The sequence below is a fragment of the Cladophialophora bantiana genome (genome assembly GCF_000835475.1).
Source record: "Cladophialophora bantiana CBS 173.52 unplaced genomic scaffold supercont1.9, whole genome shotgun sequence".
In the NCBI taxonomy this organism is placed as follows: Eukaryota; Fungi; Ascomycota; class Eurotiomycetes; order Chaetothyriales; family Herpotrichiellaceae; genus Cladophialophora; species Cladophialophora bantiana.
Window position 1 is genome coordinate 1,133,696 of NW_015971583.1, and position 15,076 is coordinate 1,148,771.

Consider the following 15,076-nt stretch of genomic DNA (forward strand, 5'->3'; position numbering starts at 1 on the left):
TCTCCTTGCGCGGTACTGCAATCATCAATTGTCGGCTCTCTCCAAGACCCATGGAACCCTTTGGTCCGCTGGCTAACGAGCGATTGTTGTCGAATTATTCTAGCCATGCTGCGTGTGCAAGGACGAGAAATCGCGCCGCGACGAGTGCATGCTCTTCTCCCGCGCCGATGACCCGCAGGAGGACTGCAAGACTCTGGTCATGCAGTACAAGGACTGCATGGCCGGGTACGGGTTCAAGATATGAAAACCCACAAAAGAGAGTGCAAAAGAGGAAGAAAGAGGGAAAGGGACAAAGGAAACCAGGCCCGGGCGTAGGGCATCGCAATTCGGGTTCGGTTCGGCCGCCGCCACGCGTGGCATGCCTGATCAACCGCTTGACTTGGCTTGGGCTCGGAGCGGACTGTGTTCTAATTACATAGAATGAGCTCCTGCCCCTCTTCCTCCGCCTCCTCCGCCTCCGACAACAACGACGACTGATTGACTGACCGACTGACGAGGTGGTTGTATGTATGTACACTATTCTGGGAAAATGTCCTCCGAAGACCCGGACAGACAGGAGTCATCGCATAGGGGCGTTGCATTGTATTGCATTGCTGGATAGATGGACGCAGAAGACATTCGGTTTCGGTGTCCGAGACTCTCGCAGAAGAAGTCAGGCGTAGCCGGCGCTATGCACTGCATTGGGTCGCAACAGCATAGACTAGGACTTGGGTGGGATCATTGGCTTTGCAGGTAGTCGGTTCTCTGTATGTCCGCAACACAGATCTCTCTCCTCGCTCAAAAGAAAGATCCGGAGATGGGTAGATCGGGCAATAGATCGCCCGGCATCTCTCTCCGCTTTTCCCTCTCAACCGCAACCAGGATTAAAGCACAATCGTCGGCTGGTCTTGGACGCGTCATTCCAGACAAAATACTCCCGGTACCGACCCCCTTACCCATCCACCGTGCTTTGCTGTCCAATAACCGAAAACAACCAGCGCCTCCTCGACGCTGGATGTGTCCCTCAGCTCTCTCCATGTCACAACGACGCCAGGAGACTCTGCATGCCCACCTCTAGATAATCGTCCCTCTTGAGCAGATACGGCCTGAGATTCTCCTTACCCAGATTTCCCAGGACGGGGCCCCTCAGCCTCTCCTTCAGGGCGTCGGGATGCAGCACAAACACGCTGGCAAGCTCACTCAGCACCTCGAGACTGTTCTTGAAGGAAGCTCCTCCACCACTGACGGCGTCGGTGTCGACGTTGGCGCCGCTCTCGCCGCCAGCGCCCCCACCCAACTCCCAAGACCTGAGAAGCTGGACATAGCGGGACATGTCTCTCGCAAGCATCACGCCGCCAATTCTGTTGACTTGGTACTTGGTGAAGTGCTGCAGAAGTTGGCTTCGAAATCCCACGGCAACTTCCATCAGCAACACACCGAGATTAGCACCGTCAAAACTCTGCGCAGCAGTATCATGGAACAAGCCCAAAAATCTACACACACTCTCACAAGTCGGCGTCTGAGGTTGTTCCAAGCTCGGCGCCTCCGTTTCCTGTCGAGGGCGGAAATCCGCGCGATTCTGGTTGGAAAGCAGTCGGGACGTCCAGTTAAGCACGCCATCCGTGGTGGCTTGTTCAATGTTGTTGATTTGGTCCTCAATGCGTGCAGTGGCTGCGCGGGCAGATTTCTCCATCTCCCGGCGCGTGGTTAATGATGAGCTAGCCAAGGGAATGAGAAGGGTGTTGATGCACGACTGCACCAGATGCGCGATGTGCACTGCGGTGCGGAGGTTGGACAGATAAGAGAGGTCAGGTTCTCTTCGCGTATTCTCAAATGAGGAGGCTAGATCTGCACAGGCTTCGAGGGAGACTTCGACGTAAGATTCCAACAGGTTTTTCAAAACAAGATTGAGGAGGGCTGCGACGTCTTTCGGCGTTTCAGCACCGCCGCCGAGTTCGAGACCTCGTCTCACTCCCTCGGCGAGCCACTTGAGCATCCTCTTCGCGAATGCAACGTTCAACCTCCCATCCTCCTCATCAAGATCCACGTCCGGCTGTGACTTGTCGTCGGCGCCCGTGCTCTGAAGACCGGCAACGCTCAGCAGAATCCTCTTTTGCGTAGGTGACATCTTTTCCAAGTCTAAGCTCTTAACGTAGGCGTCAGTGGCTTCTCTGGCCGATGCGAGGAGCTCTTGACCTCGATTGCGGATCGCTGCGAGATAAGTCTTGGGTTCCTTTTGGCGCCGAGAGTGGAAGAGCTCGAACTTGAAAAGAAGGGATTTGTAAAGTTCTTGAAGATTGTGTTTTTCTTTGTCGATGTATGCTGAACCGCCAAAGTAAGGGGTGAATAGTTCATCAAGTTGCTGATCAAGCAGCTGGCTTGTCTGGGACGTCACCGGTTCAGGATGCTCTGTCAATCCATGTGCCTTTAGGTCTTCGACAAGAACGCTGATGTAGCTTCTTGCAGCTTGTAGAGACCTCAGATAGGCGAGTGTGGATTCTGACTCTGCCTTCTCCAGCACCAATTCCAGCCTTTGCTGTATAGATTGTTGGAACACTCTCTGAACGAACTTCCCCAGCACTTGTTCCGGGTAAGGAAATGCCCTTTTTATGATGGCCGATTCTTCTTGGACCACGACTTTCACTTCGTCAATCAATGACTGTAAGCCTGGTTCAACGCCCGGCAACTCGGCATCTGGGTCAGAGAGTCGAATCCAGGTCTCCTGATCCCCACCAATCTCCTCGGTCATCAGATTACTGCGGTCGATGAAGAACTGGTGCTGGTTGACAAAGGCTGCCTGTACAGATGAGCCGCCATTGAAGTCCTGCAGCACAATCGCGCAGTTCTTCATCTCTTCGAAATTTTGTCGCCGGTAGAAGTCGTCGAACAGCTTCAGCATGTCGTTCTCTAGTGTCTCGATGAACTTCTCAATGACCTCTCTGGTGTTGAAATTCTTGCTTCCCGTCACACCGTTTGTAATGCCGGCTTGTGTGTTCGTCGCCACCCCATTGGCCTGCCCATGACTTTTGGGATCGAGTCTCTGACTGATCCTCAGGAGCTGGCGGGCAATATTGGCCGACCTGATCTTGCCTTCTCCGGTACCGGATCTTCGTAGATTCTCCAATAGGGTGACCTCGCCGCGGTTACTGACCTCATCCCAGCACTCAATCAGAAAGTGAGCGTCCAGGGCTTTCCTTCTCTGTCGATCCAGCTCTTCAATCCGCCGCCCAGTTTCCACCGCGACATTCCCACCCCATTTCTCTCCTCTGTCGCTCTTCAAGGACGTATCTAGTTTCTGAAAGCTCTCGATCGTGGAATTGAGCTTCCTGCCCAATGTCTCTGTGTTGCTCGCATGTTGCGCCTCGGCTCGTCTCACTGCGGTAGACAGTTCATTCTCGCGCTGCTCCAGTTCGCCGGACAGTTCATCGAGTCGTCGCGCGGCCTGCTCAAAGGCGCGGATCAAGGGCTTAGGGTCGAAAGGTGCGTTGGCGGTTCCATGGGAACGGCGATGGGCGGACTGCACGCTCTCGGTCAAGGATTCAATGAAGTCTTTGGCTATGAAATCCCGGCTGGAAAAGTCGTCAAGGTTGAACAGGGGCCCTTTGGGGAAGATAGTGCGGGCGGTGGGCTGGTCGGAGGGGTGAGAGGACCCGTAGTATTGCAGGGGATCCATGATCTCGTCACTTGGAGACGGTCATGGTGCATTCAGATGGAATGCCACGGTTCAATGGCGTTCAATGGCGGTGGCGTCTGCAGTATTTGCTGTACTTGTACATATTTTAAAATCTGGCTCATGCTGGACGAGTCGAGTTGTTGGATCTGCATTCGCAGAAAGATTCCTCCGAGCCCGACGTCAGCCTTGATCAGCCTTGTCTCGGTAGGGAGTACCTTGTGGAGTACATCTATGGCGTTTACCCCTTTTCGGATTACGCATACATGCTCAAGCCATGAGAATGGTAGATGCACTTCGCTTCATATAAATATATTCCTTGAATGTTCCCTCCGGTTTTGCTTCTCGACCTTTGGATGATCTTTGCTTATTGCAATTACGGCGACAACTCGCCGTTTGTCGGGCACTGTGCTTCCACTTGGCCACCCGCTCCCAATGTGACAGTCGATAGATTCTCCCTTGTCTTGCTTTATGCCGTAGCTCATGGTTCATCTAATCATTGTTGGGCGTCTGATCATTTAAAACACGCTCAAGGTCTTCCTTGCTCCACCAGAGTGGACGGCAATTATCTTCGGCCAGCCCTTCTTTGCCACTAATAACACAGCATCGGTTTTTGCCCCCTATTGTGTCTTTCTGGGCCCGCCCAACAGCAAGCGCGGTACTCTAATCAGAAGTATTGCTCACATGAATGTCGTGCCCACAAGGTCGAGAAGCGATGAGAATACTCCCAAGTCGCAAAAACACGTCAAACTCACCTTTTGTGTGCCTGTTGTTACATGGTCATTTGGACATCTTGGACTTCCCTCCCACCTTCACTCGGTGGGAGCGTATCACTTCTTCTCTCGGCCATGCTGCCGTCCGCGGTCTCCTCGGTCTCCATCTTCTCGTCGCCGAGGGCGAGCTGTGGGGGTTGCGCCTGCTGCCGGTCCACCCTCCTACCCAACTTCTCACACCAGCCCTCTGCACTGACAAGGGTATCGTTGACAACTCGGCTAACTTGGGTCATCATATCCAAACCTTCTTGGGCCAAGACCATGACTCTCCGTCCACTTTTGACCGCTTCGGAGCTCCCTGCCTCCGCGGCATTGGCTGGGTCCTCTTCACCGCCTACCCTGTTCGCAAGGCTAAAGCGTTGAGGTAGACTGATCAGATGTCTGTGCACCAGATCTCGTGCATTCTGGGGTAATGCGCCGCCTGCGTAATTCGAGACGATGCCCACCACGTGCTTGAGTGTTTGCAGGACATCAGCTTTCAAAGCAGCGATGCGGGCGGACAGAGCTGCTTGTCTTCTCTCCTCTTGAGTTTGAGTCATGTTTGCCACGGACATGGTGGGCGGCTGCTCGCCCGGAGTGACCCCTTCATCCCATCTCTCCAGCAGGTTCTTGAGATTCTGGATGGCTTCCCCAAGTCGGCCGTTAGCCCAGCGCAACCAGCTGAGACAGTATCGTAGACTTCGGATGGATTCTTCACTCATGGCAATTCCCAGGCCACTTGTAGAGACCATGAGTTGTTGGCGCCAGCCCGGTGGCGGCTGACGTTCATCATGGGCTTTGAGAAGGGCCTGCTGTTCAGTGTAGGGAGGTGAGCGGTCGCCAGGGTTGTAGGCAGGTAGAGAATCGGGATAACCCATCTCGGAGTTGGTTCGGTTGGTACCATCAGAGGCGACGTCCGAGTAGCCCTTCTCAACATCGGAGGGTTTATTCGAGGATTTTCCGTCGCGCTTGGGTTGTAGTGCCCAGCGAAGACCACCTTCAACACCCGATATTCTGGCCACAGTCCCTGCGATGGGCAAGCCAACATTCCTCTCGGTCCATTCTGCGCCTGGAATGTAAGATTGGGTGGTCTTGTAGGCGGACAAAGAGCCGTTGATCAGAGGCCTCGTCCAGGGATATTGGCTTGTGAACAGTCGAAGGAGGGGTTCGGGCTGGTCGGAGTCGAAGGTGGTGTGAGACTGTACAAGTGTGGGAGGTTGTTGCTGCCGCTGCTGTTGCTGGGGTTGCCTCGGAGAATGGTATTCTGAGGGGATCACATGTCAGATGCCGGCGCAGGGAAGCCTGTTCGGGGGGACTTCTTACTCTGAGATAGATTGTTCAAGGTCTCGGCAGCCTCCATGTCTTCAATCGACATGCCCGAGAGCACACTGCCCGCCCTTGTAGAGCGATCGTCGGACCTCATCATGTCAATGTCGATGGAGGCGGCTTTGTGAGAGTCGGCGGAGGAACGGTGGGCGGAAAGCGGAGGAGAAAAGGGCGGAGGGAGAGCGTAGGGCGGGTTTGACGATTGCAAGTCCATTGGGGCCGAGGGTGGAAAAAGTGAGGTGTGTTGAAATGGATGGGGTGGGTAGTCGGTGAGCCGGTGAAGTTGGGGGCAGCAAGGTGAAGGACTCCTACATGGTCGGAGAGGGGTGAAGGTGACTGCGCTGAGATGTCAAATGGTATGTAGCAGTGGCTCAGGAGGAGTTGAGTTTCAGGTGTGAGTTGAGAGAGTGAGAGTGAGAGAGTGAGTGAGTGAGTGTGGCAGCACAACACTGGTTCTCAGACTGCGGTCGGTCGGTCGGTCAGTCGGTGGGAGGAAGAGTAACTCGGTACTGGGAAGTAGGAGAGTCAAGTGAATGGCGATGATGATCTGCTGCACTGCTGGGAATCGAAATCGATCACATGCTCCCATGTTTTTTTGCTGCTTGCAACAGCCGAATTCCCACTCGTCCTTTCAATTCCCCCGATTGGCTGACAAGCTGTTGGATTCGTCCTACTTGTTAGGTACCTCGTACTGTAGCGGCTAGAGAATGACCTTGTGCCCTTGGATTCTTCCTTTTCTCTTTTGCTACCCCTGTCTGACCAGGTTGCTCGTACAGTACTTCGTTGGTACTACCACCACTGCCATGAAACCTCTTATTAATCACGCTTAGTAGGGCCCCGAGCCCTTACGGTCGTGGTAGAGGGAGACCGTGGGCCCTTCGTCTCTTATCCATAGCATGTGCTTCGATCCGATCGCCACATGCTCGCTCCTTCGTGATCTGGGATCCGTTCTCATGTCATCTCCACTCGCTGCAAATCTGTCGTCTGGGGCAAACATGTGCTCTTTTTCTTTCCTGACGCATTTGATCCCAGTTCAGATCTCTTTTGGGCGCAACTCTACGGAGCCCTCGGAGATAGTCGGAGGCCGAGATCGTTGGTTCGTTTCGGTAAATAGTTAATCCGAAACAGCCACCAGTCCCGAGCGACGAGCGGTGACGAGCTTTGGACGAGTTATTACAAAAGGGGAGGAGCTTCTACTAATAGTAATGTTGCTTTCGATGGTTTTGTCCATCTTAACAACCTGAACGGGACTTATATGCCCCGGAAACAATGACTCTCCGCCGTGCCGTTGTAGGTTTCATCCTTTTGTTGAGGTAGTCTTGTTCCCTTCTCAAACGGACTCCGGCGTGTTCCCCCGCCTCGGACAAGGTGAACTGCTAGGCCGATAACTCAAGGTGATCTCCCTGTCTATCTGTCCAGGGTCCAGCTTCCATCCCGCACAGACACTGCTAAGGATACCGAGCAAGGCGTGAACGACCTGTTCGTATGCATGGGGAAATAAATGTAAGAAATTCGGTCATCTGTGGGACGACACTATAAGAAGAGCACCAATCCGGAACCAAGGCGCTCTGTATCATCTGTGATGGTGCTAACAAGGGCCAGCACGATGAGATATATATATTCACACCAAATGCAGCAGCTTGGGCATCTTCCACAAGATCCCCCAGCCGCCAAACACGGTGGAAAGGCCAGTGAAGATAATGAGGGGGCCATAGGATGTCTCGTATCCGGGACCGCTCACCGAGGACGAGGCAGCGCTTCCAGCATTGAGGAGCGACACACCGACCAGACCACCGCTCACGTATCCGATCCCTCTCGCGCCGTTGAGGAGGCCATATAGCATTCCCGTGTCGACGGCCTCGTTCCGCTGCGCAGCCTCGTGCTCCAGCTCGTTGATGATGCCGCCCCATATGGCGCTGTAGCCGCCGGCGAAGAAGCCGAATGTCATGGAGAACAGAACCAGCAGCACCATCGCCCCTTGCGACGTCAAGCCCCAGAACAGGAAGGCCGACAAGGCCGAACTGACAGCTGATATAGCAGTCACGGTTGTCGCCGACAGCGGGCAGCACTTGTTGTCGCTGAGGTAGCCAAAAAAAGACGACGAGACTATTCCCGGGAGATTGAACAGTGTCAGCAACAGTGTGGCCGAGGTCTGGGACAGCAGCGTGACTTCGTGAGCATAGGTGCTCAGGTATGTCTGCGGTATGCCGTAGCCGGAGCTCTGCAGAATGGTAGCGATGCTGTAGACGTAGAAAGTCTGGTGTCTGAGGAAATGCCACGGAATCCTGCGCGAATGATGCGCGCTCGAGGTTATGGTCGACGGAGGAGTCGGGATCAGGAAGATCGCAAGCACACTAGTCCCTGCCGCAACGGCGGTCCATATTCTCAATGTGGAGCGAAAGCCGTAACATTCGAGCAAGGCGCGCAGCAGAAATGGACAAGCAGATCCCACAATGTTTTTGCAGGACAAGACAACTCCATATGCGACGGCCCGATTGCCCGTGTTGAACCATTCTCCCAGGGACAGAGTGGTTGGGCTGTAGATGAGGGCACATCCCAGCGCGGACGTGACTCCTTGAGTCGCAACCAGGTGCCAGACATCGGTGCTAAAGGAGGACAAGAGAAACGAAACGCAGGTGAGTGCGGCGCCGCAAAGCGCTGCGACCTGGCGTCTCCGTGCCCATCGTCTTGTGAAGAGAGCGAACAGGAGAGGCATCGAGAGATACATGACGCCGTTGGAGGTCGTGCCAATGATACCAGTGGTTTCGCGACTGCCCTCAAGCGTCCAGTTGCCCGAATAGTATTCTTGGAAGACGCCATAGTTCATGGCAAACCCTGGGGTCTTCCGTCAGTAGAATGAGCAATTGGATTATACACTCTAGCCCCTACCCCATATCGGCAGCTGCAGTATCGAGGAGCCCGCGAGAACACAGGCCTTCTGCCTATGTGACACCCATTCCCTTGAGCTGGCATGGTTGAGGTTCGCTGTATCGTCAACGACGGCGATATCTTGAGACCCTGGCTCGCCGCCGTCTGATGGTAGCGACTCGCGTAGCAGAATGCTTTCGTTCGGTGCCATAGTGAATGATCTGAATGTGAGCTTGTGGAGAGTAGACTGTCAACATTAACCGGGCACGCGACACGTTGCCTTTTAAAGGAACGGCCTGCCAGAATGGGCACACGATTATGCGTCATGCGAGGGAATTTGTTGATGATCCTTACCGACAGCAGGACACTGGCAGTAGCCGAAGGCCTAATTCTCCATTGCTCGGCTTTGCTTCCTGCGTGCGCCCTATGAGCAAGGAATGGAAGACGACTCGACGGATATCTCCATTGAAAGTCGATCAATCGTGGGCAGCTGGCACCAACCTGAATGGGGCTTGATTCTATCCTGCTGGCCAGCCAATCTCCGATTGTCATCCTCGGTCGTCTTTCCGACATAAAAGGTGGTTTAGACGCTGGTGAAAGCAGCGACGAGGCAGTCTCCCTATTATCACTAACTCCTTGGCGGCATAGCGGGCGGTCAGCCGTATGATTTTGTACTAGCCTCTCAGTGCATAGCCACGGACGCCTCCTTTAAGGTATCTCGCGATCTAGGGGGGAACACAAGGTAGCGGCAACGCAGATCACGAACAGGATGAGCTGCAAGCAGTTTTCTCTCTGCTCGGCATTGCGGCAGATCAGCTACATAGCGACGAATCCCAGCTGCATGATATCCACGCTAAGCAGGCTGTAGTCGCGCACAATGTAAATCAACTTCTCACGGGTCACGACGCACGCTAATTCGAAGTTGAGAAATGTGACTGAGCAGGCGAGCCCTCCAAGGGTGAGTCGTGAAAAAAAAAGAGCTGTGCATCGAATTCCCGTGGAGCTGAACAGCAAGCTCGCTTCGATCTGTTTGGGTCTTTGTCACCTTGGTGAGCAAACAGTTTTTTGCAGCGTCGCGTCCTGGAGCCTGGGACAGTATAGATGCTGCTCTTCCAGAAATCTTCTTAGCTGGACAAAGTCATCGAACTCAAGTTCCCTGGCAAGCTTCATGAACTGCATCGCGAAGTGATACGTCACCGGCGCAGGGTCTGTGTCCACAGCGAACCTCTGCTGTATGTAGGAATGCGTCTTCGAAGTATGAATCGGCGGAAGAGATCCAAAGTATGTCAAACCTCCGAGCGGGATATGGCAGCGTCGGGGGACCTTGCCCGGACTTCGTCTATTCCTTTGAGAAGCTGTATGTAGTTGCCCTTGCTCAGCGGAAAGGGTCCCTTGGGTGAATAGTGTTCTTCAAAGATGGATCTGTCAAAGAGCCGCATGGCATGGATCAGGGAGGTATCGAAGCTCTCCTCCACAAGACTGTTGGCTGGCGGAGAGTCTTCGACGGCACACTCTTTCTTTTCCTCAACCAAGTTGCACCAGTAGTAGACAATCCTCGCGCGAACGGTAACGTTGCGGAAATGGGTCCATCAATGACCTGTTCCGCTTCGTCAGACTTTGATAAAGCGTTCTTGACCTTGTACTCTTCCACCAGTAACAGCTCTCTCATCTCAGCGAAGATGGTCCTCTGCGTTACTGATGCCGTTGTAGGTCCCAATATACTAAAGGGAAATGCGAACGGTGGCAACGACATGGATTATCCAGACTCAATGCTAACATCCATCATTACCGATGCAAACCTCTGCTTACACATGGCCCAGGTTCAAACTCCACCGATTCAATTAACGGCCGGGTACGCAACATCATGACCAGGCCAATACAGGCGTAGATTATCATTCTGGACTCTGCATCCGGAGGAGCTTTCAAGCCTCCCAACATACCAATGAGTTTCATCGCCGCAGAGAAGTGTATATAAGCATCCCCAAGATTGCCTCGGTAGACGTTACTGGCAGCAAGCCAAACGGCGGCATTCCTCACATTTTCTAGACCTTTGCGAGACTGCGAGGTGTTCTGTGCTTTGAGCAGCTCCTGAGGTCTCTTAGACTTGAAAGGGAGTGCTTTCTAGCAAGGGTGATCAAGCTTCGGTCCGAGCGAAGCGGATTGGTTCTGTCAACCCATCGAGAACCACTGGAAGCATGAATAGCTGATGAATGCATGAATGGCCGCGGCGTCCTCGAGAGTCCCGATCGCACGGCGCCCGGCTTCAAGCAGCTTTGCTTATTCTGGCGCATGGTCACGTCTGTAGGCCACGCCGTGACGATTTGCCTGACTCCGCTCCACATGACAAGGGAAACACCCCAGGGGAGTGATCGGCACCGCGGTGCTGCTAAACGGGTCTGAGTTTCCCTTGTGCTTCGGGGCATACATTTTGACCTTGAGAGTGGTGGGAGTCTCCGTGTCGTCTGACTCGGCTTCTTCTACCTCCCCGAGTTCAGGATTGATCCCCTGACGACGGTCTATACTAGCTGATCCCCGGCATTGTTGACATCTTGACCTCCGGTTGTTTGGGTGTGACACGTGTGCAGTATGAGAGTGAGCTTTGCTTCTGAGCAATTCCTGTGTACGTATGTCGGGTTGTCTTGGATTGCTATCCACAAAACGTTACACTAGAGCACTTCTGTTGCATGTTTAGGAATCAGGAGTCAAATGGCATGTATAAATGTCAGGGTTGCCTGCAAGGAGGTGTGTGGAAAGTGCCCCGGAACGAGGACCAAGGATAAGCAACGATCATTTGTGCGTTTCCGACAAGCTTTTGGAACCCGTTTTTCGTGGCGGGCTCTAGCTGCTATACAATCTTGCCAGTCGTATGTAAGACCTAATTTGCACATCCCCGGTTGTTTCGTGCAGCCATCTCGACCGTCATCACGAATTCGGTTCATTGCAGACGGAGAGAAGTACCCTGATCGTCATCAGAGACATTGTAGTGGATTCGGCGCGTTAGAGGCGTGCCGTTCCACGAGAGAGATATTTGCAATTTGGTTTTTCTGGATTCCGATCCTGCATGACCCTTGCGGATTGCAAGGCGACGACACCCTTACTCGGACAAGACCAAAGACAGCCGAGGTTTCTAAGGTGTCTATCGCGCTATCATCAAGCATTCACTTAATCAGCGTCGGCGAAGGGACCGGCCATCGAGCGGCTGGGTTCCGGGAGGCTTTATCAGATGAGGGGCTGCTTTGTGGCTTGCAGACCGCTAGCATTGGCTAGAATATTTGCCATGCCTGGAACGTGTTAACGCACCTTTTGTGGGGAATCAGCTATTCTCTGTGTGGTCAAACGGAGATAGCCTCCCAAAAGTGCACAATCTAGGGATCCAGCCTAAAAACTGGTCTTCTGGAGCAATAGTGGGTGCTGCGATGCAGGCGAGCATCGGAAGTCGACGGAAAAGGCACCGTTCATGGCGATGGCGACGAGTTTGGCGTCAGCTGTTCGCTCCGCCAGGCCCTGGTGACTTGTTCCTCCATTGACGCAAAATCCTCCTCTTTCATATCCTGATTCTCCAAGTTGATGTCGACGCTGATATCGATCAACAGCCAAGCTCGTAACGCTGCTGTCAGACGGATTCGCAGATCAGTGTCCAGTAACGCAAAGATCTTGAGACCGTTCATCTCATAAGAGCAAATATCGACTTCCTTGAATATAGCCTCGTCCTTCTTGAAGCACTCACTATAGCATTGCTCGCGGACCCAGTCCACAATAGATAGTGCAGAGGTCCCCCCTAGAGATTTGGCGGAGCTGGCATCTAAAACAGATTTGAGCTTTTCCAGGAAGAAGATCTTGTCAGCCAGATTGTTCCTTCCAAAGCTTGCCAATGTCATATTCATATCATAAAATAGCGCAAAGAGCCCTGCCTGATAAGTGAATCTCCATTTGGGATCACTCGCGGCGTTCATCGTCTCGCAAGCATAGGTAGAGAAAAGTGTTGACTTCTTGATGGTGATGTAACGATCAAGAAGACAGTGTTGTGCTGCAGATTCTGTAGCATGCTCCTGGGGAACATTTTGACCCTTGTGGCTCCCTTCGGTACTGATGAGATAAGTCGCGCAGGCGTGATGGATCAGGTCAGCATGGTTTTGCTTCGACAATGCCTGCAAGCGCCGCAAGCTGAGGAAAACCATGGTTTTGATGGTCTCAAAATCGCTGAAGGACCTTATCTTGCAAGGAACAGACACATACATTCTCTTGAGGGTCGAGAGAGACAGTGCAGTCTTGCCGATATTAACGACGAAATGGTCTAGGGCGCCAGGTCGTTGTAGTAAAGCATCCAACGCCTTCAAGTGTTCCATAGCAGCTGCTTTGTGATTCATGTAGCATTCAGCCGATATCGCATACCGCAAAGCCATCACAGCTCCCTCGAGATCAAAGTCGGCGTTGTTTAACAGCGACCTGAGCATCCCATAACCGCTTGCTCTACGTTTCAGAATTGAATGGCGGAGAATGAGCGAGTTGGGGGGATCGTGTACGCGTTTGGCCATTTGCTCTTCAGCTATGATGAGAATCCAATGCAGTGCCGCGCGAGATTTTTGTATTGACCGGGCCGCGGGTACTCTTTGTGGGCAGTACAGGGCGTCCCTGTGAAACCCGAACATCTGAGTTTGTAGGTCGGTAAAGTCTTCACCGCTTTCTGGTTAGCAAAGTATTGAAAAGGGAAAGGCGGCGAAAATCGACGGAGAGTGCACAACAGGTCAAAAAAAATTAGAAGACGCACAATAATTGAGAAGATACTTTTCGTACAGGCCAATAGAATCACCGAGTTCGAAGATTGAACCCAAAGACTCTATTTCAGGTGATGAGCAGAAGGGGTGATGCTCTCCATCCGAATGTCTTCTGACGCTGTCTTTGGAGTTGGTTTCACCCGCCTTCTTGAAACGACGAAGGTCGACAGGATCAGATCGGTGCCTTGTCAACTTGTTGCTTTTATGCGTCCCGGACTCCGTTGACCCAGTACTGCGGCGGCGCTCAGGCAGCTCAACATGGAAAATGTTGGTCGAATGTGCGGCTTGATTTACATTTTGCGATGGATATGAAGTGATACGCTCGGGAACGTCGCTGGATGGGAGAAAACCTTCCGTCTGGGGGCCTTCCAAGACAAAGTCGACTTGCAACGGTGACGGCTATTCGATTCATCCATCAGCGACAATATAGTGATAAACTGAGCGGACAGCTTTCAAAGATGTGGTGGCACTCACAGTTCTGCTCACAGTGGCAGAATTGTTGCTGTTGTTTTTACGACGTTGGTGCGAAAACCGCGCGACGTGAGAGTTGATTCGGGACAACCTTTTCTTGCTTGGCCCACCATTCTCACCCTGCCCCGTCTCGTTCACGAAATGAATTATTCCAGAAGGCATTTATTTGGTGCAGGGCTGTATGGAGGTCATGGCGAATTTGGCAAGGAGCCTGAATATCAAATTCAGGATTCGGAGAAGAGATCGGATTATGGAGAGAGACAAGTTTCAGGGTAACCACGTGTGGATGGAGAAATGCTGTCCACAGCCAGCGATCAGGAAAGAGGGGGTCGAGCTTCGCAAAAACTTACAAACATTACCCCTTTCGGGCTGTACAGACCTGGAAAATTAAGGATGAACTTAGTAATCCAAGCTTCTCCCCGTTGAACCAATTGACCCCCTCTGCGACTATGCTCTTAGCTGCGTGTGTTGATCCTTCGCCGGATCGCGCGAAGACTTTCTCGTTCCCCGCCTGCAGAAGACTGCTTGATATCCCTCGCATCGATTACTATATAGTATAGCCTATGAGGCAAGGTGTTATAGGAAGAGTGCGGTGGACATCAACAGGGGTGTCAGGTGAGGTTTAAAAGCTGCAAGCAGTTACATGCAACGGACGGAGGTTATCAGTGCTGCTGATTCCACATCTGTCTGCGTGTGAGACAACGTTTGGTCGGATTTCGGGTCGCTTCAATCTGACTCGCGGTGAAATATTGGCGGATTTCTCTGGGGAAACAAGGCCTCCAAGTCTGATATGTGAGTGCCCCCATCTGGGCGGCCAAATTCCCCCCGAGCTCTACAAACGCCGAGCGAGAACCGTTTAGCGTTTTGGGGAATAGAGAATTACCTAAGGAGGCGAAAAAGATGAGGAAACGAAAGCGAACGCGAAAGCGAAGGAAGGATTCAACAGTTGCTGCAATTGTTGAAATTCGATTGTGCCAAGCTTAGGGCGGCGGTAACCGCATTGGGCAGTTTGGCACCAAGTCGTCAATATTGGGTCAGATTCCACGAGGTGCAATTTATGATACTACCTATAGTACTCCCTGTTTACGGAATATAAGGTACGGAATACTGGAGGCACATGGGCAGCATCATTTTGTTTGTATCATCTATATTGTCTTATCACAGTACTTGCGCAGTCTGCCCGACTCGTCGTCGAAGCCTTGCGTTCCAGAGCTGAATCGCCCACTGAAGCCTTG

The 15,076-nt window shown here is 52.8% G+C and overlaps 4 protein-coding genes across 4 annotated transcripts; all 4 read right to left on the bottom strand.

The window, feature by feature from the left end:
• Nucleotides 1-1,018: 1,018 nt before the first annotated feature.
• Nucleotides 1,019-3,652, bottom strand: Z519_06714 (uncharacterized protein; the record flags this gene model as incomplete). Its single annotated transcript, XM_016764452.1, has 1 exon — nt 1,019-3,652. One exon carries the CDS (start codon nt 3,650-3,652, stop codon nt 1,019-1,021), a length of 2,634 nt encoding a protein of 877 aa, XP_016619534.1.
• Nucleotides 3,653-4,421: 769 nt separating this feature from the next.
• On the bottom strand, nt 4,422-5,941 carry Z519_06715 (uncharacterized protein; the record flags this gene model as incomplete). Its single annotated transcript, XM_016764453.1, has 2 exons — nt 4,422-5,665; nt 5,725-5,941. The coding sequence occupies 2 exons, from the start codon at nt 5,939-5,941 to the stop codon at nt 4,422-4,424; spliced, it is 1,461 nt and encodes a 486-aa protein (XP_016619535.1).
• Nucleotides 5,942-7,348: 1,407 nt separating this feature from the next.
• Nucleotides 7,349-8,806, bottom strand: Z519_06716 (uncharacterized protein; the record flags this gene model as incomplete). The annotated part of the gene is made up of 2 exons (XM_016764454.1): nt 7,349-8,562; nt 8,617-8,806. 2 exons carry the CDS (start codon nt 8,804-8,806, stop codon nt 7,349-7,351), a joined length of 1,404 nt encoding a protein of 467 aa, XP_016619536.1.
• A 3,244-nt stretch (nt 8,807-12,050) lies between these two features.
• Z519_06717 (uncharacterized protein) lies at nt 12,051-14,003 on the bottom strand (the record flags this gene model as incomplete). The annotated part of the gene is made up of 3 exons (XM_016764455.1): nt 12,051-13,275; nt 13,381-13,769; nt 13,845-14,003. The coding sequence occupies 3 exons, from the start codon at nt 14,001-14,003 to the stop codon at nt 12,051-12,053; spliced, it is 1,773 nt and encodes a 590-aa protein (XP_016619537.1).
• Nucleotides 14,004-15,076: the final 1,073 nt, after the last annotated feature.